Consider the following 27854-nt stretch of genomic DNA (forward strand, 5'->3'; position numbering starts at 1 on the left):
CCAGCTTTGTAAATCTCTGATGTTCTCAATTTTGTATTTTACTCCATGGTTGAGCATATGGAAAGCAGGCCTTTTGATATACATGTTGATCTCGGCTGGTGCCTTTGGTCTTGGTAAGAAATCAGCAAGTACATTCTTCTTTCCAGGAATATGCTTAGTTTCAAAGGAGTATTTTGAAAACCATTCAGCCCATCGAAGAAGCTGGGAATTTGGAATCTGCTTCTGTTTAAACTTGGTCATCTGAGGGAAAGATGCCATGTCTAATTCCACCAGAAGGTGGTGGCCGATAAGATGAAATTCAAATTTTTTGATTCCATTTTTGACTGCTAAGATTTCTTTGAAAGTGGAATGGTAATGCATTTCAGCTTGGGAAAACTTTCCACTTTTATGAGCACAGAGGAATCTCTTACCATTGATTTCTTCAAAGAGAACAGCTGCCCAGTATTCGTCACTGGCGTCAGTTTGGAGAATTCTCTTACCTGTTGATGGTATTTGTAATGGTGGGAGATTCTGCATAATCTCGTTAAGTTCAGCGACTGATTTGGTCTGAGTTTATCCCGAGAAATTGTTGAACTTGCTTTGTTGTGAAATTGTCCTGAGGAAACTTTAATAATTCTTGAGCTATATGCGGCCCTGGGTAGTATGTACCTTTGTTAAGGTGCATACCAAGAAATTCAATCTCTGTCTGGGCAATATTCATCTTCCTTTGGAAAAGCATAATACCATGCTTTTTTATGATTTCGCAAACCGCTCAAGAAGTTGACAGTGACTTGCTCATCGGACCGAGAGCGGATATCATTAATGTATACTGCTGCACTTGATAGAATCGGTTGGAAGATGCGACACATGGCCTTTTGGAAAATGGATGGTGCTACCTTTAAGCCAAAAGGAAGAACTTTCCATTGGAAGTGCTGGTTCGGGATACAGAATCCTGTTTTGGATCTGTCTTCGTGGATGGATGCTCAATTGCCAAAATCCGTCTTTGAGGTCGAATTTGGAATAGATGTGGGCCTTGGTTAGACCACTCAAGAGAGTCTCTAGATGGTAAAGGGAATTTATCATCTTGAAGGAAAAGATTGAGAGGTTGATAGTTAATTACCAATCTCATTTTCCCTCTCGTTTTGCTCGGCACGCTTATTGACATAAAAGGCTTCACAAGCCCATTGTGAGTCAGAAACTTCAATAAGTCATTGTTGTAAAAGTTCCGAGCATTCCCTTTGAGCTAGAACCAAATGTTCTGGCTTCATTCCCATGTGGCTTGCCTTAGTTGGGTTTATGTCTTCATTTTTCTTAAAAGGAAGCCGAACAAAGAACTCTGGGTTTTTCCATAAAGGATGAGAGCATTTTTGAGCAAATTCTACATGGGATTCCGAACAAGATTCCAATAACTTTTGCATAATCGGATCTAGTAGACTCATTTGAATTGAAAAGAGTCTCTGGATATTGACAAACTCAGAGAATTGATCTTTATACCTAAGACATTTTCCAAGAATGATACGAAGCTGGGAGATTTGAGTCATGATGTCCCACCCAATTATCAGGTCTTTATTGGGAAGGTTAGATCCAAAATTTTTTTGCGCTTATGGAGCACTCAAGGAAGAACTGACAAGCATTAGAGTGGTTCGACATTTGTGGAGAAAGTATCTCCCGACGCAGTTGAAGTATCGGGTGTAGGGAGTCCAGAATTCTTCAGGGAGAATTTTGGTGTCTAGAATTGAACAACTTGCTCCTGTGTCAATGAGAGCAATGACATTGATCGGTTTGGCAAACTTTGAGGTGAGGATTTTAACTGGGAAGTGTGGACAATGAGTTTGACTTGAAAATATGTCAGAGTTTGGTTCTGGGGATGATGGTGATATATGGAAAATATCTTCAGATTCTGAGTCTGACCCAGTCTCACTGGAAGTTTGGTAGGAGGGAATGGCACAAAGAGTTTGTTCAGATGGTTCTTCATCAGCAGAGAACAATGATTCAATATCATCATTTTCAAGAGAAATACCTATTTCGTTTTCAATATGATGGATGAGATGATTCTGACCTTTTCTCGCTTGAGGACAACTTTTGGCGAAATGTCCTTTCTGATTGCAAATGTAGCAACGATTTGATTTTTTGTGACTTGTGCGATCCTTTCTTTTGCGTAGGTATCGCCATTTCTTCTTTTTCCGGAAATGCTTGGAGCTATGTTTGGATTTCTTCATCCAAAACTTTTTGTAGTGTTTCTTCTTGCGGGAGTACTTGCCACATGTTCCATCACAGTCTTTTTTGGAGCATTTAATTTTCAACTCCTGTCGGGAGCAGGCTGATTCTAGGTGTCTGTCATCTGTGATGTATGTTTGCACCATCCTGCGTTTTAAGCATAATTCTTCTAGGCATAGATGGATTTCTTGCTGTATTTCTCCCAAGGGAATATCTTGTACCTGCCTTTGTTTTCCAAAGAATAATCTTTCAACCATCTGGGATAGTTCTTTCGGGATGGAAGTAAGGAAAACATGCTTCAGATTTGGTTCTGCTCCAACTTGATAAAAGGTTTGAAGCATTAACTTAAAATGCTTATCAAGGTGTTTCTTCTGGAGGGAGCAGCATCGTCTTTCGAAAAACTCTTTTTTTTTTTTTTTTTATCTCTATGAGATCACCGGGCTTTCCCACAAAGACATGATATAAGAGAGTGATTGCATGGCTGAAAGTGGGTGACATTAGAAAATGGATCTGATCTTGTTCTGAAAGGGATTGCCACCAGTGCTTTAGGCTTCTTGTGAATCTTGTAACAAAGTTGTACAATACATCATTCATATCATGGTTGGTGATAAACTGGGTATTCATCCAAGTGTGAAATTCTTCAAGCCTTATCGGCCATTTTTGATAAGGAATATCATCAATGGTGAAGAATTGTTTTGATGCAGTGGATATCTGATGAGTAGGCTTGCTTGTCTGGCCTATTTCAGGGTCAGAATAATCTGATTCCATATCATCGTTTAGGGAGCTAGCCATGAATATTGATGAAGTAACTGGTGCAATAGGGAGGGTATCGACTGTAGGAATTGAGAAAGATGAAGAAGAGGAAAGGGATACTGAAGATTCTGTTTCAGTATCATGAGAAGTTTGCTTTATTGAGAGCAAAGTCTGTTTTTCGGAGAATCAGGTTGTTCAAGCTGTTGGATAACAGAGTCAGGTTCCTGAGTGCCTAAATCCTTTAGAAAAAATTCTAATGGATTTGATAGCATCATCTGTTCTGGCATTTCTCTTATAATAATGGAACTCGCTCCTGTAGATGGTGTTCTTTCTTTCCTCTTTTCTTTCTGTAGGGTTTTGAGGCGATTTCGCAAATCTGCCATATCCGGTTCTCTTCTGTAAGGATCTGTTGGGATAGTGGCGAAAATGGATGTTTGCGGTGGTGGGGGTAAATACCCAGTTTTGACAGGAGGTGCTAAAGGATCAAACGGTCTGAACCTTCCTTCTTCAAGAAGCTGGATTTGGTTTTTGAGTTTTTCTATTTCTAGCTTTGGATTTTCAAGATAATGGTACCCAAGATGTTGTCCTGACTCCAAGGCGTGAAGCCTTTTCTGGAATTCGAGAGTATCTTTTTGGTACTTTCATCATACCTTCGGAGATCTTGTTGCACATTTCCAATTGAGTCAATTGCCTTGAAGGCATTATTTTGTGCTAACGAGTCTCTGATTGCCAGTTTAGAACAGCTTCAACAGCAGAGGTTTTTTTCTGTCTTCCATGTTCGTCCACATCAGTGGGAGTAGAAACTTTAGGAACATGTCGGTATCTTCCTTGAGGATCAATAAACTCTTCTGCGGCCGGGAACGAGAGTTTAGAGCCTTCCTTGACTAGAGGAGGAAAATCAGCATCCTGGAACATAGCGATAGAAGAAGTAGGTGGTACTTCTTCTGGAACTTCGAAGGGATAAGAATGCTTCTTAGCCCACTTAAGGATTGGCTTATAGAATGGAGAGAGGTTTTGCTTTTTCTGAGGAGGAGTTGGTGGTGGTGTTTTTGGTGGATCTAGTGAGGTTTGGGATGTAGTACTAGACTCTGGCGATGGCGGTGGTGTATAAGAGACCAGGAATTGGTATTTGTCGCTTTCACCAAGAGTATCGATGGATGAATCTCCATCTAAGTACCTTTGGCACATCTTATCCTTTGGCCTTTTCCGTCGAGGTGGAGGTTTTTCAAACGGGTTTACCTCGTCAGGAGAATTTATACAGGAGGAACATTGGCAGAAAGGATCCCAAAACAAGTGACCATAATTGTCTTTATAGTAATGAACAGGATGTCCATCACCATCAAAGTGTCGAACATGCTTTTTTGGATCTGGCTCGGAATGGATGGAGGAACACATGGTTCAATCATGAGTAGGGTTTGGAAAATAGAAGGACTTTCTTCCTTTTCTTTGCCAAATTTGATGGAAACAGTTCTATCTTTTTTCCTTACGAACTCTGAGTCCGTAGATTGGAGAGGCTTGTTATGCTGATGTAGCTTCTCATAGTTGGTAATCCAAGTCTCTGGAAGAAGCTTGGCTAACGTATCCTTTGGAATCTGTCTAGGAACATGGATGCAGGATGCCTGGTCATTTTGCATGGAGATGAACAAGGCATCTTCATTACCATTGTTGAAGTTAAGATCAAGCGCATGGTTCTGCACTCGATAAACCATCTGGTAATGTAATGTTGCAGCTACGGAGTCAGCAGTTTGAGGGGCTCCAGTGAGTTGAAGTTGGACTTTCATGAAAGAAAGTAACTGAGGATCTGAAAGGGCTATGTTGAAGTTGGGGTATAGAGTGACAAAGACCGTCCCTACATTCAAAGTAGTTTGAACAGTACCAATGCAAGCATGCTGGTATTGTAAAAACCTGGTGTCTAGCAATGCTATTCTTGCCACAACCGGCAAACCTTTACGACCATGTAATGTGAGAGCAAGACGAATAGCTCCATAATGGACATGAGTGTATCCATGTTGAGCCCATTGTCTAGGGAATTCTGGAGGGATCTGGAGAGTAACAAAATATTCCTTTTCAGTAGCAGGAATAGGATGCTGGTCGAATTTGGAGGACTGGACATACTCCTTCACTTGCTTTGGGCTTTGGTGAATTAGTTGACGGATGGAGCGGATTGGTGAAAATGATGAGGTTGGTTTTGCAAAAGCAGAATAAGGGTTCATGAGGGGGAGTTGGGTTTCTGAAATCTTGGTTTCATCGCTAAGAGAGACTTCATAGAGATAGTCTATCTTAGAAGCATTAGAAACACGAAATTCTGGAGGTGCCGAAGATGAAGCTGAAGGTGCCAGTTAAATGACACGTGACAATTGATTGATATACCAATTTAGAATTTTATGTTCCATTTGTCACAGTTTACAATTTTTGTAATTTTTTTGCGGTATTAATCCAATTTAGCAGAGGGTATATTTGTCACAAATTTACTAGTTTAGGGTTTTTTGCAGTCGAATAAATTAGTTTGGGATAAATTTGTCATAAATGTACCAATTTAGGGTTTTTTTATGGTTAGTCGGGGTAAATTTGTCATATGTGTACTAGTTTGGGGTTTTTCATGGTCAAAAAAATAGTTTAGGGTAAATTTGTCACAAGTATACCAGTTTGGAGTTTTTTAGGATATTAACCCTTAATTCATCAAACTTTACACACACCTAGTTTAAAATCTCGTTGTGTTATTAAACAAAAATAAATTGGTGTCCAAACCCGATACCTCATTTTTTTTTTCTATTTCTTCCCCCAATAACCCTTTCCAACTTTTTTTATTTAAAACTTACGAAAATAAATTCGTACATACTTTTGTACTCAAAATTAATCCATCAAACTTTGCACACACCTAATTTAAAATATCATTATGTTATTGAAAAAAAAAAATTGGCATCCAAACCCCATACTTCATTTTTTTTTCTATTTCTTACCCAACAACCATTTTTCAACTTTTTTTTTCTTTAAAGCTTTCGAAAGTAAATTCGTACATGCTCCTGTACTCAAAATTAATTCATCAAACTTTACCCGCACCTAGTTTAAAATTTCATTGTGTTATTGAGCAAAAAAAATAGCATCCAAATCCGATATCTCATTTTTTTCTTTTTCTTGCCCAACAACCCATTTCCAACTTTTTTTTTTTCTTTAAATCTTTCGGAAATAAATTCGTATTTGCTCCTATACTCAAAATTAATCCATCAAACTTTGCACGCACCTAATTTAAAAACTCATTGTGTTATTGAACAAAAAAAAAAATGTCGTCTAAACCCGATACCTCATTTTTTTTTTCTATTTCTTGCCCAACAATTCTTTTCCAATATTTTTTTCTTTAAAGCTTTTGGAAATAAATTCGTACATGCTCCCATACTCAAAATTAATCCATCAAACTTTGCCTGCACCTAATTTAAAATTTCACTGCGTTATTGAGCAAAACAAATTAGCATCCAAATCCGATACCTAATTTTTTTCTCTTTTTCTTACCCAACAACCCATTTCCAACTTTTTTTCTTTAAATTTTTCGGAAATAAATTTGTACGTGCTCACATACTCAAAATTAATTCATCAGAATTTGCACGCACCTAGTTTAAAAAACTTATAGTGTTGTTGAACAAAAAAAAAAAGGCGTCTAAACCCGATACCTCATTTTTTTTTTTTTTATTTCTTGCCCAACAACCCTTTTCCAACGTTTTTTTATTCTTTAAAGCTTTCGAAAATAAATTCGTACGTGCTCCTGTACTCAAAATTAATCCATCAAACTTTGCACGCACCTAATTTAAAACCTCATTGTGTTATTGAGGAAAAAAAAATTGGCGTCCAAACCCAATACCTTATTTTTTTTCTTTTTCTTGCCCAACAACCCATTTCTAACTTTTTCTTCTTTAAATCTTTCAGAAATAATTTCATATGTGCTCCCGTACTCAAAATTAATTCATCAAACTTTACATATACCTAGTTTAAAACCCCATTGTGTTATTAAACAACAAAAATTAGCATCCAAACACGATACCTAATTTTTTTTTCTATTTCTTGGTCAACAACCATTTTCCAACTTTTTTTTCTTTAAAGTTTTCCGAAATAAATTCGTACATGCTTCTGTATTCAAAATTAATCCATTAAACTTTACACACACCTATTTCAAAATCTCATTATATTATTGAGCAAAAAAAAAAAAATTGGCGTCCAAATCCGATACCTTTTTTTTTTTTAATTTCTTGCCAAACAACCACTTTCCAACCTTTTTTCATTAAAGTTTTCGGAAATAAATTCATATGTACTCCCGTACTCAAAATTAATCCATCAAACTTTGCACGCACCTAGTTTAAAACCTTATTGTATTATTGAGTAAAAAAAAAATTGGAGTCCAAAACCGATACCTCATTTTTTTTTTTTCTATTTCTTGCCCAATAATCATTTTCCAACTTTTTTTTTCTTTAAAGTTTTCGAAAATAAATTTCTACATGCTCTGTACTCAAAATTAACCCATCAAACTTTGCATGCACCTAATTTAAAATCTCATTATGTTATTAAGCAAAAAAAACAAAAATTGGCATCTAAACCTGATATCTCATTTTTTTTTTCTATTTCTTGCCCAACAACCATTTTCTAATTTTTTTTTTTCTTAAAAGCTTTAGAAATAAATTCGTACGTACTCCCGCATTTAAAATTAATCCATCAAACTTTGCATGCACCTAATTTAAAACCTCATTGTGTTATTGAGCAAAAAAAAAAAAAAATTAGCGTACAAACCCGATACCTTTTTTTTTTTTTGTTTCTATTCCTTGCCCAACGACCATTTTCCAACTTTTTTTCGGTAAAGTTTTCAGAAATAAATTCATACGTACTCTCGTATTCAAAATTAATCCATCAAACTTTGCACACGCTTAGTTTAAAACCTCATTGTGTTATTGAGTAAAAAAAAAAAATTGACGTCCAAATCCGATACCTTTTTTTTTTTGTTGCTATTTCTTGCCCTACAACCATTTTCCAACTTTTTTTCTTTAAATTTTTCGGAAATAAATTCGTACGTGCTCCCGTACTCAAAATTAATCCATCAAACTTTGCACGCACCTAGTTTAAAACCTCATTGTGTTATTGAGCAACAAAAAAATTGGCGTCCAAACCCGATACTTTACTCTTTTTTTTTGCTATTTCTTGCCAACGACCATTTTCCAACTTTATTTATTCAATAAAGTTTTCGGAAATAAATTCGGGGTAAATTTGGTGTCACAATTATAGCGATTTAGAGTTTTTTATAGTCAAAAAAATAATTTGGGGTAAATTTGTCACATACATGTGTACCAATTTTGGGTTTTTCAGGGTATTAACTGTTTTTTCTTTAAAGTTTTCGGAAATAAATTCGTACGTACTCTCGTACTCAAAATTGATCCACCAAACTTTGCACACACCTAATTTAAAACCTCATTGTATTATTAAGCAAAAAAAAAAAAAAAAAATTGGCGTCTAAACTCGATACCTCATTTTTTTTTTTTTTTCTATTTCTTGCCCAACAACCATTTTCCAAATTTTTTTTCTTTAAAGCTTTCGGAAATAAATTCATACGTGCTCCCGTACTCAAAATTAATCCATCAAACTTTGCATGTACCTAGTTTAAAACCTCATTGTGTTATTGAGCAAAAAAAAAAAAAATTGACGTCCAAACCCGATACCTCATTTTTTTTTTTCTTTTGTTCTTGCCCAACAACCCATTTCCAACTTTTTTTTTCTTTAAATCTTTCGGAAGTAAATTCATACATGCTTCCGTACTCAAAATTAATCCATCCAACTTTGCATGCACTTAATTTAAAACCTCATTGTGTTATTGAGCAAAAACAATTGGTGTCCAAACCCGTTACCTCATTTTTTTTTTTATTTATTGCCCATCAACCCTTTTTCAATTTTTTTTTTCTTTAAAGCTTTCGGAAATAAATTCGTACATGCTTCTGTATTCAAAATTAATCCATCAAATTTTGCACGCACCTAATTTAAAATCTCATTATGTTATTGAGCAAAAAAAAAATTGGTGTCTAAATCCGATATCTCATTTTTTTTTTTATTTCTTGCCCAACAACGATTTTCCAACTTTTTTTTTTCTTTAAAGCGTTCGGAAATAAATTCGTATGTACTCTCGTACTCAAAATTAATCCATCAAACTTTGCACGCACTTGGTTTAAAACCTCATTGTGTTATTGAGCAAAAAAAAATTGGCGTCCAAACCCGATACCTCTTTTTTTTTTCTACTTCTTTCCCAACAATCCTTTTCTAACTTTTTTTTTTCTTTAAGGATGAGGCTGTAATATGCAGCAGAGATAAGAGACCCCAAGAAGAGTGGAGCCCAGATTTGGCTCAAGACCTACGAGACGCGTGAGGATGCAGCAATGGCCTATGAAATGCAGGGCTCCAAGGCCAAGCTCAACTTCCCTCACCTCATCGGACTAGCTGAGTACGAGCCCATTAGAATCAGCCCCAAGTGCCGGTTGGCCGACCCTCAGTTGCTGTCTGCCACATCAAGCGATTATGGCTTGCTTAGGACTTCAAATCAGCGAAGGGGCCAAGCCAAGCCGGATTTCAATGCAACATTTCCGATTTTGGATGGAGGCACATTGACGGTGGATGGACGGGTCTCTGTATGCTTATAGGTGGATTGATGATCATTCCATTCCAGCTTCCACAATGTAGCATTATTTTACCTTTTTGCACGCAATAATTAAGCAGGTTGTCTATTTTTGTTTTTCAGCGAAAGCAGACTGTTTTTTTTTTTAATTTTTTTTTTCTCTTTAAAACATGTATCCCACATGTAATCACTACCATGGACTATCTTCTATCTAATGAAGAGAACATCTCTAACTTCCAAACGACAGTGAGAGTGCATCAGTTCCCTCTCGACGAAAAGAATATAATAGCAAGTCGATGATGAGGAGAGATTTGGTGAAGCGGTCTCTAGACTTGAAACCCCCGAGAAAATATAATAGTGAACAGCTGGTGTGGGGGCATTGCTGTGGATAAGGTGATGTCAGAGTCATCGGCAACGGAAGCTGGGGCGCGGTGTGAGAAATGGCTTTGAGGAGAGAACTTAAATCAGTGTTCAGTTTTTGTTGGAAGCACTTCAAGTAAAATAAATGGCTTTGAGGAGAGAACTTAAATCAGTGTTCAGTTTTTGTTGGAAGCACTTCAAGTAAAATCACGAGCTTTATTACAACAGATCAAATTCAAGTCACAAAAACAGTCGGTATCATTATACTTGACTGAGTTAATTAGTAATTACTCTTCCCACATCATCACACGTGACAGTTACAATATACTGTTCTTTGAAAATTGAAGTCATAATTTAAGTGAGGCATTTTACACATCCAAAGAAAACCGTTCTGGTGGAATGTCAGCACGACGAGATTGTTCTCGAGTTGATCCCATGTTGTTATTAGCGTGACTGTGAGATGGTTAGCATTTGAACTTGTGCTTCGGCCTCTGTGTCTCTGGACTGCTTGTTTTTCTAGTTAGTATGTTTTTGCTATGCGGTGTTTATTGTGGTGTTTATTGCGGTGTAATTTGGTGCTTGCTGCATTGACGAACTCGTGATGGAAATGTTGCAGTTACCTTTCTTGAAGTGTGAACTGATACTGGTATGTAACTGATGTGTGAATGTTACTAGCTAGATGTTCGCCCACTCTGCTCTCTGATATACGTGCACTCTTCATGCATTTTAGTTGCTCGATGAGTGGAACTCTCGGCCGCGATTCATATAAAAGCAGGTCAAAATGCTTCGCATTCCATCTGAATGACGATCATTCCTCTCATGTGATGCAGATATTCTCCCCTTTCTATTTGGGCTTCTGCAAGATGGCGCACTGCATGTAGCAATTAGCATCGGGCGGCCCCTGTCATCACACCGCTGGCATATCCTTTGCCTTGATTGTGGTTTCATCGATTGTTGATGGAATCTGATTTTGGATTTGCCAATTGATGATACTCACGCCGTGTTTAGTGCATCCACTCATAGCTTGCGTTGCAGTTTGGTGCAATCTCGGGAGGGAGTTGCTCTTCAGCTGCTGCCCCTGTTGCTGGCTGCAGTCCCTGTTGCTGGCTGCAGCTCTAGCTCTCCCTCTCCATTTCATGTCTTGCGAGCTAGACAGCCCCGTCCAGACTCAGATGGCTGTGGCTTTTTTCAAGAGCTCTCTTAGCAGGGAGGATGGCGGGAAAAACAGAAATGAGGGGAAGCAACCTACAGGGAGGAGACGGGTTTTCGTACAGACTGAAACGGGTTGTGTATTGGGTATGGAGCTGGATCGCGGCGATAATGCCCACACTTTGAAAAGGCGGTTGCAGATAGCTCTAAATATCCCTGTAGAACAGTGCTCCTTGACTTTTGGGGACAAGGTACTGAAAAATGATCTCAGTGCTGTCCTAAACGATTCCCCACTTCTCCTTACACGGAATTTTCTTTCTAGGAGCTCATCAACACCTTGTCTTTCACCAACCAGGAGGGATGTCCAGCAAAGAGATGAGAGTGGTTTGATAGAAATACTTGGCCGGTCAAATCGATTTGATATAATCAAGCAATTGGTAAAGGATGTTGTCAAGGCGATTGACATGGGGGTTGATCCAATTCCTGTTCACGGTGGTCTTGGAGGTGCGTACTACTTCCGAAATAGTAGAGGTGATTGTGTTGCTATTATCAAGCCAACTGATGAAGAACCATCTGCCCCCAATAATCCTAAAGGCTTTGTCGGCAAAGCTCTAGGACAACCTGGTGTGAAAAGATCCGTGCGAGTTGGAGAAACTGGGATAAGAGAGGTTGCAGCTTATCTTCTAGACTCTGAACATTTTGCTAATGTTCCTCCAACTGCTCTGGTGAAGATCACTCACCATGTCTTCAATATTAATGATGGAGTGAATCTTAACAAGCCAAATAAAAAGAAAGTGGTTAGCAAGATAGCATCTTTTCAGCAGTTCATACCTCATGATTTTGATGCCAGCGATCATGGGACCTCAAGCTTTCCTGTTTCTGCTGTGCATCGAATTGGAATATTAGACATTAGAATTTTTAACACGGACAGGCATGCGGGGAACCTTTTAGTAAGGAAACTTGACAGCATGGGAAGGTTTGATCAAGTGGAACTGATTCCTATTGATCATGGCCTTTGCTTGCCTGAAACTTTGGAGGACCCATACTTTGAGTGGCTTCACTGGCCTCAGGCTTCAATTCCTTTTTCTGAGGATGAATTGAAGTACATAGAGAAGCTGGACTATAGAGATGATTGGAAAATGCTTCAGAAGGAGCTTCCCATGATCCGAGAGGCTTGTCTCCGCGTGCTGACCCTCTGCACCATTTTCCTGAAGAGAGCTGCTGCATATGGCCTCTGTCTTGCTGAAATTGGTGAAATGATGAGCAGAGAATTTCACAGTGGTGAGGAAGAACCAAGTAAACTGGAGGTCGTGTGCATTGAGGCGAGAAGGTCTATAGCTGATAGGGATCTTTTGTTCCCCAAGGTAGACCTGGGAGATGATGAGTTTCAATTTGATATTGACTCTGAGGATTCTGCTGAGTCAGGCTTCATGCCAAAGATGACCATGGATGATTGTATGTACAGAGCACGTTTCGATCTTGGAATAGGTAGCAATGGCAGGAATCCGCTGTCTAGACTGGAGAAGGGAAGCGAGGAGGAAGAAGAGAAGAAGAGGGACGATGTTGCTGGGGTCGAGGCATTTGAGAGGATTCCCTCAGTGTCAAAACTTTCCATGCCCTTGAAAAATGCCGTCTTGGGTAAAAAGAGTCCAAAGCAATCCAAATATTCTGGTATGATGCAGGAAAACGGCTTCATGGCTAACACGTCATCGGGGCACAGAAGTGTAAATGAGCAGCTTCCTGCAAGTGCGAGCTTTGTGAATCTCGCGGACATGAGGGAGGATGAATGGCTTTTGTTCCTGGAGATATTCCAGGAGCTGCTGCATCCAGCATTCGACAACAGGAAGTCTGCTACCTTAAGGCAGAGGCAGAGAGGCTTGGGACTTCTTGCCAGTTTTGAGACTCACAAGTTTGCCGGCGGAAGAGAATCTTTTCCAGGACGCAGGTTTGCGGAAGCGGAGGGTTGTCAATAGGATTAAATTGTTTCATGATCTCCATGAGGGTGTTTGGTTTGAGCATCAGTAGGATGAGCTCCTATAAATTTTCTTGGCGTCGGCTATATGCAAGCTGGGTAGAATTGGTTGTATTTTGTTTTCCTTTTTTTATATAAGTTTGTTCCTCAAGTATTGATCTTGTTTCATTAGAGCTGTTGAGTGTAACAGTACACTGAATGTGGCTAATACAGGGTCATTTTTTGATTGTCTTCGAGCTTAATTAAGTTTTAGGTTGATTGGTAAATTTCACACTATGAAAAGGTATTGGGATTGGATTTCGATTGTTGCGCGCGTCGGATTTCCATTGTTTGAATACTGTCGCAACACTGCCAAGGCTCTTTCTTTTCCTCTCCTGGTTTCTGCACTTTTTCACTCACCTGTGTCTCAATTTGCCATGTTTTTGCTTCTAGGATTGGTTTTTCTGAAGAGGCTTCCTTCCTGAAATGCACTCATTTTTTACATAAACAAAATGAAAACAAAAAACAAGGGCAGGAATCTTGTTCTCTCCGTCTGCCTGCGGGACGGTCCGGCAGAAGCCGGAGCAGAAGCCGAAATAAGCTACTTATAGGTCCTATTGACGTTTATCTCCTTTCCGTTGCACCTTTTATCCGGCCGGACATTGCATCGTTTATCTACTTATGGCAACACTGGTCTATTGCTGACGGAGAGTTGGAGCAAAGACCTCCCGCTAAGGGTCGACGACTCCGAGGACATGATCGTGTACGGTGCGCTGCGAGATGCACTCGACTCGGGGTGGGAAGAAACGCGCTAGGAGACACCTCACGATGCGGCATTGGCCTACGACCGGACTGCTTTTAAAATGCGGGGGGTCCAAGACCAAGCACAACGTCCCTCAATTCATCGGATCGGCTTAATCAGATATGAGCTTCATTTACAAACTACCAAATCAAAATCATATAAACATTTGGTAACAGTATACATGGCTAGTTAATTATAGATACTCTTTTTACAACATCATACATGAGTGGCGGTTACACTATATTACTCTTTGAAATCTGACTGTCATAACTTAAATTATGCGTTTTACTCATTTATTGACTATATGGAAACTATCAAATCAAACCATTTAATAGCAATTTCGAAAAAAAAAGAAGTGAAAAAGAAGGGTTGTTTTACTTATTGTGATATGATTCTCCATTCAATGAGTCAACATGGTACTGCTTAAGCTTTGGCCCTTACGTCGTTGACCATCTGTCGGTTGGACTAAGTGAATAGAGGGATTAAAAACATGATTTCCATTATAAATAATTTGACCCGCTTCTTACTTTCTGTCTGGCTGCTATGAACAACTCAGCTCTTGGAATTCCCATTGTTTTTTCTTTTTGGGTCAATCTAACGCGTGATTTCCAAATTTAGAAACCAACCCGCGGGGCACATTGTTGTTATTTTTTGCTAGTAATCTTGTCCACCAATCACGCGCTACCAACAAAAAAGATGGAAGTCTTTTTTGACCTATACTTTTAAAAGAAAGTACGTGCGGTGGACCATCTCCTGAGTTTGGATTGACTTTTGTTTTGATAGTAACAATGCTTGATTAACAACGAGTTCGTTTGAATTGTTGAAGAAATTAATACTTTGTGTCTTGAAGCAATTGCAAATTCCAAGCGGAAGAGGTGCTCCCAAAGAATTCTTTGGTCGGACTGGAGGAACCTTTTTTTTTTTTATCATCAAACATCCTCGCTTGATTTACTATTTAATGCAAGGGAAAATTACACAGGTGGTCCCAAAAACACGAGATTGTTGCCCACTCGAGCGAATCAGCACGTGCCAACTTGGTCTGCGTTCACGGATTGGAACATTGTACCATGTAATTAACGAAAAATCTCTCTCTCCAGCACGGTGTTTCTTTTGATTCTATCATAAAACTCAACCATTGATGGAGACCTCACTTCCATGGATCGCTTGCATAATTGAGATTTGTCAAGGCACCGAGAACAAGAGAATGGATCATATCAGATTGAGCACATGAAGAGGTTATCTACTTAGAAAATGGATGTGGATCATATCAGATTGATTTGCGAATCTTACAGCTATTGTGTTTACATCACACACACAAACCACAGGAGAATCATGGAACTGATCATTAAAGTTCAGAAATTCTCAGTTCGGCAGCGAAATGCTTCTGAAAATCGATGCATCTTGATTGGGCAGTGATGTATGCTGACCCCACCATAGCCAGAGCTGAGAACCGTGAAGGAAAGAAAGGTCTATGAATGTGGTTAGGGCTTGAGAATGATCTCAAGAGTTTTCGGCATTATTGACTTCCTCAAGTTAGGATCAAGACTATATTCTCTGACTATACTTCATGAATAGGATTTCTTCAGCAGTAACATTGATTGCATGTTGAATGCAGGCGAGATTTCTCTGCTAGTTAAAGATGGCTGAAGCTAAAAACAATGAACTAATAGATTCTTCAAGATAAATTGCTGGATTGATTTTTCATTGATCAAGACAATGTCTTTCGCAGTTTGCCCAATCAAAATCAGAATTGTTCGTCTCCACTCAAGATACCCATTTCTAATATGTGAAAAGGGATTGGATTTCCAAAATCCACCTCAGCATCAACATTGATCTCTCCCTTTCTCTTCTTCGTCCTCTTCGTCAATCCGTCATCAATGGATGTAGACAGCGACCTAGGCTCAGCAGATCGACGCTTGGGGTTGACCCTGACAGGCTCGTACTCGGCTGAACCGATGAGAAGAGGGAAGTTGAGCTTGGCCTTGGACCCCTTCATCTTAAAAGCGGCTCGGTCATAGGCCAATGCCGCATCCTGGGGGGTCTTGTAAGTTCCGAGCCACATTCTTGCCCCGTTCTTCTTGGGGTCCCTTATCTCCGCTGCATATTTTCCCCACGGTCTCCTCCTCACTCCTCTATAATGTGTCTTCTCCACCGGCCCTTGAACCCCATGCTCCACCATCTCCGGTTTCTTCTCCGTGACTGGATCAATGGCATCGTAATCAATGGCCGTCACTTCGAAATCAAGTTCTTGATTCAAAGCCAGACCATTGCTGTTGTCATCAATGGCCATCACTTCGAAACCAAGTTCTTGATTCGAAGCCAAAGGGATGGTCCACCCGGAATTGAGTGCATCGCGCAGAGCGCTGTACACCAACATGTCCTCCGAGTCGTCGACTTTTGGGGGTAGTTCGCTCCAACTCTCCGTCAGCAATAGATTGCCGAAGCTTGAACTCCTTGAGTACATGTTTGCAGGAGATGGTGCAGCATATGTTGCGCTGAAACTATCACCGTCATCTTCAAGAAGATGGTCACAGATGGATTTCAAAACATCGAATTGATCGGCCTGAAAGGGACCGATGATTTCTTGAAGCATTTCCGCTTCTGGCTAGAATTTGTATCTTTGAGATAGCTAATTGTAGAAAGATTGAAGGGATGGATTGGCTTCTGAAGCAGGAGGAATCGTTGAAAGGACCATGAAAAAGTGGGAGCTATATATAGAGGTTGAGCTTGACTGCTGGAGCGTGTTGATTACTATATTATATGATATAAATGACCAATCAAACGGCTTAGGTCCAATATATTTTGGATGGAGCTTCTCAGAAAGTGCATTGGCGATGACTCATGAGATTCTCAACACGTGTTTCAAATGCTCCATTAAGACTTTTTTTAATCACAAGAGACATAAATTGGTATATATATTTTTTTTTTTTCATTATCCGTTCTGAATTAAAAAGCCAGAGCATGGGCAGTTTCCATTTTATTTATTGGGGAAGGACAATAATATGTCGGTGCACCCTTAGGCGTTTAAATCTTAGGTGTTTAGATCTGATGTGTGGGGTGCATGTGATGAAAAGAAAATTGCAGACTTGGATTGTTCTGTAATATACAGAAGTTTTTTTTAATAAGTTTCAATAAGGATTAGTCAGTTTTACAAAAATTATTGGTTGAATGATTGGCAACTTTATTTTAAGTAAATAGTTGGTGTAACCTGCCAACTCTTTTATGCAATTGCCTCCTTTTTGGTATAATTTACAATACTTGTCACATGACATCTTTATGAGAAGAACTTCATTATAGTTTATATCACGAGAGAAATTGGACATCAACAAATAATTACTTTTCATATCATCCTTTGGAACCGCTTGAAAAATCATTTTTATAATCAACAAAAAATTTATATATTCTTGATTTACACTTCTTAAAAGTCAAAATTTAATTTTCAAATTCTAATTTAATCTCCCCATTGTTGTCATGAGTATCCCATCATCCAAATCATCGACCTCGAGGTCCACACCTTGAACTTTGAGGGGTGGACCTAGCACCCTAGCGGTTGGATCCTAGACTCTGGGACCAAAATTAGGACCTCAAAAGTTTGGATCACGGCCCAATAGCTAGGATGCGAACCTTGGCGCTCAAACAAGAGACCTCAACCTTGCTAAAACAAAAACAAGAGACCTCAACACTTGGACAAGAGAATTAAGTATCGACCTAGGACCATGACCCCTAAACGCTTAGACATAGGGGCGCCTAAGCCCAGGACTTGGACCCAATGTCCTTCGTCGAGTCTCTAACGTTGGGTGTCCCTAGGTCCCATAATCAGGTCCTAGCCTCGAAGCTCCAAATTTGGGTCATAGGCGTGACCTTTGGTGTTCCAAATCTAGGTACCGGGATCCCAAGTCCACCGGTGTTGTCACTGTGCACTTCAACTGGTTCTATTGTTCCAAAAACATGTTTAAGTTACCCACCCCGTGGTGGACGAGATGGTTCGTGCCTTGCCCCTCAACCGGTAGGGAAGAGGTTCGAAACTTCTTGCTCCCATTGCGCGACTCACCGGAGGCCCGTGGGAGGTGGGTCCCGACGGGTCGCCCCTGGTTTACTTCGCCAGCTACCGGCTCTATGGCGGTTTCCAAGTCACCAAAATAAAAAAAACATTTTTAAGTTCTAGAATCCACATTAAAAAAAAAAAAAGGTGGTCTGCCTTATTTGGAACGTCCAGCCGAAATTGCTTCATTGTTCCTGAAAAACACTTGCCTAAAAAAAAAAATTATATCTAATTTGTGCAAGACAAATTGGACCAAGTAAATTGTGAAATTCGAAATAACATCTATCCTCGATAAATATAGACATCAGAAACTAACATCAATGTGACATTCTTCTGTTCTGTTATTTTTTACTGTCATCTACATTTTTTTTGTTCTTACCATTATGTCTCCATAATGAGCATGATACATGAACCCGTGGCATTTTACCCTTTTTGAAATGAGTTCGAGCACTCACACCTATAAAATGTCATAGCGAGTAACCACGAGAGCTTGGGGTTTGGATGCGCTTTTCAATTGGAACAAATATTATATGCTTGATTAATCCTTAAATTTTGTTTGAATTGACACAAGACAATGATGTTTTATCGGGAAAATTTTTGTAGCTTCTCTCGGAACAAAAGGTAATTGCCTACTCAAACCAATCATCGCATGCCATCACGATTCGTCCGGCTGTACATGGTTCTATCATGTTGTTTATTGAGAAATTCGGTTTGAGCTATTCATGTTGTTAATGTTAAAAGAATGACCATATAGACGCTACAACGAACCAAATTTGATATCTTATTCTATCACCACACTGTGTATTAAAAATCTCAAACTTATATAAGAATAACACAAAATTACATTTTCAATCTTGGTGGTTTCAGAATACAGCCGTAGCTGGTAGATCACGTAAGATTCACAAGGAGCCAAATGCTAATTGTAACTACCGAGGTTAATAGCTTTTCATATTGAATTAATACAGCGATGTTTTTATACTCCTCTTTTACTTTTGCTAGTCACTTTCTTATGATTTGAAGGTGTTCTCCTCCTCCTTTCAAGAATAGGAAATTTGACCTAAGCAAGCTCTCAAAAGTTTTCATACAGATCTTCATTTGGATCTCAAGATACCATGATATAAAACATCAAGAGGGTATTGTCAGATACAAGACAAAAAAAAAAAAAAAAAAAAAACATATTGTATCAATTGGAGAGGTGGGGCATATGGGCACTGACATGTTAACCTAAGAAACATATCCATAGAGCCTACCGTCTCTATATATCAAACGGATAGGCCACAGAGTTGGGGATGGAGTATGTTTTTGGTTTTTCTGGACAAACTCCAGAGGAAATGAAATCAAATCATCAAATTGATAGTTTCTACAATGTAAATTCCCTAATAGACTTCTCATTGATCAAAACATATGTATCTGCAGTTTGCATAATTAAAGTACAAATTGTTCATCCCCATTCCAAAAACCAGTACCCATTATAGGAAAGGGGATTGGAGTTTGAAAATCCAACTCAGCATCCACATTGACCTCTCTCTTTCCCTTCTTCGTCCTCGTCACCAAACCGTCGCCGCTGGACGAGAATGGTGAGCTAAGCTCAGTAGACAAACGCTTGCGGCTGACCCTAACAGGCTCGTAATCAGCGGTGCCGATGAGGTGAGGGCAGTTGAGCTTGGCCTTGGACCCCCTTATCTTAAAAGCTGCTCGGTCATAGGCCAATGCAGCATCCTCGGGTGTCTTGTAAGTCCCCGAGCCAAATCCTTGCCCCGTTCTTCTTGGGGTCCCTTATCTCTGCCGCATATTTTCCCCACGGCCGCCTCCTCACTCCTTTATAATGTGTCTTCTCAAATGACACTTGTACCTCCGGCTCCACCATCTCTAGTTTCTTCTCTGTTGCTGAACCAATGCTGTTATAATCGTCAGTCATCACTTCGAAATGAAGTTCTTGATTCGGAGCCAGACCAATGCTGTCATAATCAATGGTCACCACTTCAAAATCAAGTTCTTGATTCGAAGCCGAAGGCATCGCCCACCTAGAATTTAGTGCGTCGCACATAGCGCCATATACCAACATGCCCTCCGAGTCATTGACTTCGAGGGGCAGTTTGCTCCAACTCCCCGTCAGTAAGAGATTGCTGAAGCTCGAGCTCCTTGAGTACGTGTTTGCAGGAGTTGGTGCATATAATGTTGCGTTGACACTGTCATCATCATCTTCAAAGAGATGCTCACTCATGGATTTGAAAGCATCGAATTGATCTGTCTCAAGGGGACCGAAAATTTCCTGCAGCATTTTCGTTTCTGGCTAGAATTTGCAGCTTTGAGATCACTTGATGTGGAAGATTGAAGGGATGATTTGGCTTCTGAAGTAAGAGTGAAAAGCTGAAAAGATCTTGCAAGTGGGAGATATATATAGGTCGAGCTTGACAGTTTAAGTGGTTGAAGATCGAAGGGATGATTTCAGATGGAGCTTCTGAGAAAGTGGATTTAGTGATTACTAATGTGATTCTCAACACATGTTTCAAATGCTCAATTAGACTTTTTTAATCACGAGAGACATAATTTGATATATTCTTTGTGATCCGTAATGAATTAAAAAGCCAAAGCAGGGGGCACGCTCCGTTTTATTTAATTGGGGAAAGACATTGTTATTGGTGCATGCTTTTGTATCTATATTATGGTTATCACAATCACATATTGTGCATGTGATTCAAAGACAATTGCAGAATTGTATCATTCTCTATTTAAATGTCCGGTTTTTTTTTTTTTTGTCAGTGGGTTTTTATAAGAAATAATGATACAAATGATCTCTAAAATTTGGCTCAATAGGCAATGTGATCTTTGCACTTTTAATTTGTTCAATATGATTCATAAATATTTAGTCCTTTTTCAATTTAGTCCCTAAACTATATGAAAATGTTCAATACTCTCATTTCATTATTTCAGTTTAGGGACAACATTGAATATTTTTATACAATTAGAGATTAAATTGAATAAGTACCAAAAGTCCAAGAACCGCATTAAATAAATTAATAGTTCAGGGACCACATTGCATATTTGGCTAAATTTTAGGATCACAGTGAACAAATTTAAAGTTCAGGAAAACATATTACATATAGGGTTGAAGTTCTTAGATTATTTGCACCATATCCCTTTTAATAATGTGGGTAAATGTTAAAAAAAAAAATCATTTAAGAATTGAATAAGTGTACCAATACTCTTACGTCACAAAGATGCAAATGAGTCATAAAATTTTAAAAAAATACAATCGAGTGCTAAAACTTAATTGAAGCAATGAAGTATCTCCCTTAACTCACCCATTTGATTAACCAAAATGATGATGTTGCTAAATATGTGACCGTTCAAATTGTGATTAGGGCATCTCAAGAAGTCCGGATTTTCATTAACCTTCTCTTAATTTTTTAATCACGATAGAAATTCATTTCTTTGTTGTTTGGTAATAGCCACACTAGTTTTGCATGGACGTCCGACTTCCATTGTAAGGAAATGGATAGAGCTACGTAAAGCAAAAGTTACATACCAACCGAGGTCATATATATGTATCTTCGCAAAGATTTACACAAATGGCATGTAATGGATCTTATTTGACTCCACCAAGACGCTTGAAACCCAAGAGTACGTGTTTCTAGATGGTCGGAAACTCGTTCAAGGACACACAAAGAACACCTTCCTTTGACTTTGCTCCTCTCCATCTAATCCTATAGTCTAAAAATCGTGTCGAAGGTACAAAGTCAACCTCGTGTGCGATGCTCATGCAAGCATGCAAAAACACGCATCTGAAAAAATGTCGTTTTGTGGATTCCACGCTATACTCATTTCCTACTTTAACAAATGTAAAGTCTCCGTGTGCCAAGTTTATTGACCAAACTAGCGTTGCAATGCTCTAAAATTTCAAGTAGAAAGAGCGCAAGCATGTTCATCAACATCGGCTGAACTTTACTTGAATTTATTTTAATTTTAATTTTACCCAAAATATAAAGATAATTATTTGGACCACCTCATGTGGTGGCGGCATTGGCTTCGGGCTCCTTCCCCTAACGCAAGGGATAGCGTTCGAATCCCAGCGTCATCGCTAGTGGTCTTAAGCACGGTGTTGTGGTGATAAATTCTGCGCTAGCACCGCTTCAGGTTTACCTCGCCAGTTGTCGGCTGTATGAGGGTTCCTGAGTTACCAAAAAAAGAAAAAAGATAATTATTTGGATGGGTTACCTGCATAAACCAGCTTTTGCTATTATAGGGCTTAGACTTCGCATGCTGTCTTATCGCTTCTCAATGATCCAAAAACTTTTCTTTACTAATCAAGACTTTTTATTTGGCCATCAATCGACGACCGTAGAAAATGTATGACAGATCTAGAGAAATCATATTGTAGAGGTTCAGGGATTTGAATTTTCTTTTGATTACAATTTTGTTGCTCGTTTTATGTCACATCATTACAATTCACCGCGAGTTTACTTAGAATTTATCGGAATACGTTATTGTGTAAAGAAATTATTGTACAGATCTACTTTATTGATATATGTATTTCTTTTAATATTTTTTCTACCTTTTGTTTTGCATGATTATATATTAACTAAAATTTTCCTTACATTGTGCGTTTGGAAGCGTAAGGCACCCACCGGATACGAGAATCTTGATTTCTGATATTAAACTATTTTTATGTAATAATGCACTTGAGCGTGCATTCTAAACTTTATGGTCCTTGTTCAATAATTTTTTTAAAAAAATAAAGGGAACGTGACCCATCACTTTTTTTTTCTAATTTTGTATGGGATAATAAGAATTATAATACATTTATTTATAGCTGACGATATGACATATTAAATAATTAGAATATCAACACTTGAAACACGTGTTCCACCCTCAACCCTTAATTGAAGCTTCTTGAAAACTCCCAAAGAAGTAATAAATATAGAAAAAAAGTACATTTTATGTTTGCTTTAATCCACATCCTCGGCCTCTATGTACGTCTCTTGCTTCGTCCATTCTCGGTCACCCACCGAAAGTCTGCAAACAAACACTCTCTTAAAAAAAACACCACACAAGGAAAGGGGGAAGAAAATGCTCGTGGACATGAATATTTCCCATGAACCCTATTTTCATTTCGACATCGTCGAGTCCATTCGCTATCATCTTCTTGAAAATGATATCAGCATTCATGATGATGTGTACCGTCCGAGGTTAAGCTTCGCCAGTTTCGTTAAGCTAGGTCTCAAGTGAGACTTTAAAAGATTTTAAGATTTTTACTTGTTCAAAATTTGATATGCCGAATCATCCTATTGCGGAAACAAGTGGTCAAACAATAAAGTGACATAATAACGAAATAAATCAAACACTAGATTTACGTGATTTGATTGGTGTGATTTACATCCTTAGCGATACCAACAAAGATTTCCACAATAAATTAAGTGATATAATAGAAATTATAAGTAGATTCAAACCACTCAAATAAGATTAGTATTTCATAATCCCTAATTACACCCAATATGTGACATCCCGATTTTTTCTCAATTTTATTTTCAGTCAATTGAGTCGGGCAATTCATCCGTGCATGTAGTTCGTCTCTTAGAGTTGGCCACTCACGAGGGAACTAGTTTATTGAGTGAAGTAATTAAGGAATTTTACCGCGTCGACTTGGGGACCGATCACCCTCGGGTTGGATGCAAGAAAATTTCCCAAAAGCTACTCAATGGATTAGGCGAGCTGAAATTGCACCGGATTGAATTCAACCGTAAAATTGGGATTGAACTTAGAAGTTGAAAGCCGGTCATGTCACATACCCTATTAGGAACCTTGGATTAATTTATGGACTTTGATTTGGACTCAATTGGAAGAGAATTGATGGAAATTGAAGTAATTAGATGTGCAAGAACTTGGACCCCGGAAAATGAAATCGAACCTATTGGACTAAAGTTGTGGAAGGTTTGGAGTTAGTGGATGATGATGTCACTAGTGATGTCATGGATGAGGCAAGATGGGCTAGGGTGGTGACAAGTGGAAGGTGGGGATGAGGACTTGGAAAGGTGGGATGTCACTTCCCTCTTGTCCCCATCATCTTCAACCTTTGAATTTGGAGGAGAGAGAGAGAGAGTGTGCGTGAGAACCAGCGAGAACCGAAGCTCTCCGTCCGCTCCTTCGCCGCTCGACCGTTGCCGCCGCCTCGCCCGCCGTTCGCCGGAGCTCGCGTCGCCGTCGCCGCTCGCCCGCGCGACCGCACGCCCTCCCGCGCCGAACCGCTCGCCTCCGTCTCCGCCGCGAGTCCCGCACCGTCGCAGCTCCAAGCCGTCCGCTGCTCGTCGCCGCCGGCTCCGTCCGCCGTCCGTCGCCGTAAGCCACTGCCCGAGCCCTAGCTTCCTTCGCCGGTCATTCTCCGCCGTCTCTCCGCCCGTCCAGCCGCCGTCCGCCGCCCTACGAAGCTCGGTTAGTTGCTGGAAAGAAAACCAGCAAGATCTAGCATCTTCCAAGCTCGTTTTGGTTCCCTTCTAGTGCTCATTTGGTCTTGATCCGTGTAGGTTTGTCGTCGGCGTCGTCGTGCTCTTCGCCGGAAACCCGTCGGAAAGCGATTCCGGTGAGTTTACCTCACTAATCCGCGATTAGCGAGATAATGATGCCCTAAGTATGTTTAGCTTAAGTTGATTGAGATTAGGTGGATAGATTGGCTTAATTAGTTGTGGATTATATTAAGGTGATTGTTTAAGGTAAATGATGTTTAGTTTAATGGTTAAGCATGTTTATTTTTAAAATAAACCTTGATGTGACTTAAAGGAGTTTATTTATGATTTAAATAAATGCCTCGAAATTGTTGGATTATTTAATAATATATCTTATTCCGAAATTCATTAAAATATTATTTTATAAAAAAAAAAAAAACTCGAAAATTTATTTTGACCCTAGTTGCTCGAATTTCGTGCCGATCGTTGCTGTGCTAGTAGAATTTGAAATTGATGATTGGTTGTGATGAATTGAGTGTGATTGTGATTTATAGGGATTCTTTATGAAATCCTAAGTGTAGAAACCGATGGGAGATTGGTGTGAAATACCACCTATTAGAGGTCGTGCCTGTAGAGGCCGTGATAAACCACCTTGGAAAGGTCGTGCCCGATGAGGCCGTGAAAAAACCACCTACAAGAGGTCGTTCCCGATGAGGCCGTGAAATACCACCTATTAGAGGTCGTGCCCCGCAGAGGCCGTGATAAACCACCGTGAAAGGTCGTGCCTGCCTGAGAGGCCGTGATAAACCACCGTGAAAGGTCGTGCCTGGAGAGGCCGTGATAAACCACCTATTAGAGGTCGTGCCCGATGAGGCCGTGATATGCCACCTATTAGAGGTCGCGCCCAATGGGGCCGTGAATTGCCACCTGTTAAAGGTCGCGCCGAGTGGGGCCGTGATGCCACTGATTCAAATTTGCCGAGTAGGGCCGTAGTTGAGAGCAATGATTGATTTGCTAGAATGACATGTAATCGGCCGAGTCGATTGATCGCTGAGACGATCCAAGTGGTTGAATGGTTTGATAATGCGATGGTGCCATGGTTGTTTGGTTATCATAATTGCACGTGGTTGAATTATATAAATTGTGCTAACATGCAGATGAGGGCTAAGCCGAGGTAAGTCTTCTATGTGTTGTGGCTAAGCTACTTCGGGGCGTATTTACTTTCTAATAGAGGTTTAGGAGGGGTTGAACTTGCTGAGACAAAGTCTCATCCCGGTTTGGGGAAAAATATTACAGGACCGTAGATGGCGGTATCCCGGAGATGGATGGCATGCTGACGGAGGTGGACCAGACGATAGAGAGTGCTCTTGACCCCTTTTTGATGCACATAGACCCTGACCCATTTTTGGTGCATAGTCTCTGGATCCCGTTGATGTTCGTAAACCTTGTAATGATGATGATGTTTGAAAGTATGTTGTTTGATTTTGAGTTGAGGTTCCTGCTGTCCTATCCCGTATGCTTTTGTAAGGGGTTTCTTAGTACGTTCCGCTTGCGCATTAAAAAGTAAAAATTAGGGTCGGCGACACTACCTGGGAATGTCGCATTTGCATGACTATGGCGGGTTGTTCACGTGTCTCGGGCTTCGGGGCGTGACACAATAACTCATACATATTTAACCCTACAATGCCCACAAAATAATCTCAATCTCATAAAAGAATTAAATAAATCTTATTTTGAAATTTGATAGGCTTCCATGCTTGAACTTGTTGGTGTACTTCCACAAAGAAACCCTACTATCAAGAACTCATACTGCGCTTCATCGACCACACGAAAACCAAAGACCTAGAACAATATATATTGCCATGAAAGACATTGTATGGCCAACTAAATTATTTGACTTTACTCCAAAGGCTTAATACCCTAAAAAATATCCAATTTTAGTTCTTGTCTCAATTTTACCTTTTATCTCATAAATTTTTTTCAACTTTAGGTCAAGTCTCAATTAAATAATGAACTCTTTTTTTTTTTTTTTTGGGTCTCATAAAGAACTCCAAATTTTAGTTCAAATCCTAATTCTACTCTAAACTCTCTTTTTGTATCATAACAAACCCTTAACTTAGGTCAACTATCACTTCTACCTTAAGCATTTTTTTGTCTCATAAAATATCATCACTTTTTATTTAAATGTCAAATCTACTCTCCATTAGCCCTCCGTCAAATCACCCTTAGGGATTTTGCACTCATATGTCTCTTATGCTTGGGAATGTTCCATCTCTCGCAATTGGAGAGCTCATGCTCAGGGCATTCGAACAACTCGTGCTTGGGATTTTTCTATCTCTTGGTTGTTAGCGATAAATTTTGGATTGAACGTTAATGTTGGCAAATTTGTGACTTAAGTAAAAATTTGTGGTTTTTTATAAGACTGTAAAAATTTCAGGGTAAAACTTGGGCTGAAAGGTAAAACTGGGACAAAATCTAAAGTTGCATGTTTTTCATAGGACCAAAAAAATTAAGATAGAATTAGTACATAAGTTAAAGTTGAAATTTTTTTTATAAACGAAAGAAAAAAGAACTTATGATAGAAATGGGACAGGTGAAATTGGGACAAAAGCTAAATTTAGAGGTTTTTCAAGGTATTAGGCCCTACTCTAAATAAGAAAGTTTGTCCATTTTACTTTAGTATACCAATTCAGATCTCGAAGTTCATATCCAACTTTCAAACTTTTATTTGATCGATCAGATTTCCTTACGATTCATTTCGGATTAGGTATTATTTAGGGATTCGAACTTGACATATACCTTAATACATTCAAATTCAATTTGAAATTTCGACCCCAAAAAAATTCAATTTAAATTTTCTTGGGCGTCATTTTTTGTTGGAGATAATTCTCCAAGGTTTGACCGAGGAAGAGGAATCTGACGAGATAAGCTCCACCTGGACTCATTTGACCGTATTAAAGGAAGGGATCACAAATTCTGTCATATTTATTTTTCCATTTTACGTATGGATTTTGCTTTTTGGATTCTTTTCCGTCCAAAGCGGCATGGACACTGAACAAAAAGGGAGAGGAGCTCGGAGTTCTCTTTCTTTGGGCACATGAATTTTGTCTGTGAGCTTTACGTCCAAATTAAATTGTTTATTTATAAACATTATTGACTTTTTTTTTTTTTTAATTCAAGTGTCAGAAACACTTAAATGCGTAAGCAATTGTAATTTTAATTCTCTTATTATAGCTAACTATTTAATACTAACTATTTTCGTGGAATAGATATTGAAATTGGACTAAACCCCGCAAATCTGTAAAACTCAACACTTAAAATATAAAGAAGCCATAAGATAATTACCAAATGGACGTTATAACGAACAAACAGAGTCTGATACAACAGTAGTTTTTTACTCTAAAATCGTATGCAAGTGGAGTACATAATTATGCGTACTAAAATAAAGTTATTTGAGGATAACACCAAATTATGACTTTGGATGGTAAATGGTTTTTAGATACAACTGTAGCTGATAGATCACG

At 39.1% G+C, this 27854-nt stretch overlaps 2 protein-coding genes and 1 pseudogene across 2 annotated transcripts; 1 reads left to right on the plus strand and 2 right to left on the minus strand.

Annotated features, from left to right (window-relative positions):
• The first annotated feature begins 11082 nt into the window (after positions 1-11082).
• Positions 11083-12995, plus strand: LOC120295380 (annotated as a pseudogene).
• Positions 12996-15592: 2597 nt separating this feature from the next.
• LOC104454894 (ethylene-responsive transcription factor 13-like) lies at positions 15593-16441 on the minus strand. The gene has a single exon (XM_039317381.1). It carries the CDS (start codon positions 16439-16441, stop codon positions 15593-15595), a length of 849 nt encoding a protein of 282 aa, XP_039173315.1.
• Positions 16442-19589: 3148 nt separating this feature from the next.
• LOC104454895 (ethylene-responsive transcription factor 1-like) lies at positions 19590-20171 on the minus strand. Its single transcript, XM_018877068.2, has one exon. The coding sequence runs from the start codon at positions 20169-20171 to the stop codon at positions 19590-19592; it is 582 nt and encodes a 193-aa protein (XP_018732613.2).
• Between the last annotated feature and the right edge of the window lie 7683 nt (positions 20172-27854).

The sequence above is a fragment of the Eucalyptus grandis genome, chromosome 7 (assembly GCF_016545825.1).
Source record: "Eucalyptus grandis isolate ANBG69807.140 chromosome 7, ASM1654582v1, whole genome shotgun sequence".
In the NCBI taxonomy this organism is placed as follows: Eukaryota; Viridiplantae; Streptophyta; class Magnoliopsida; order Myrtales; family Myrtaceae; genus Eucalyptus; species Eucalyptus grandis.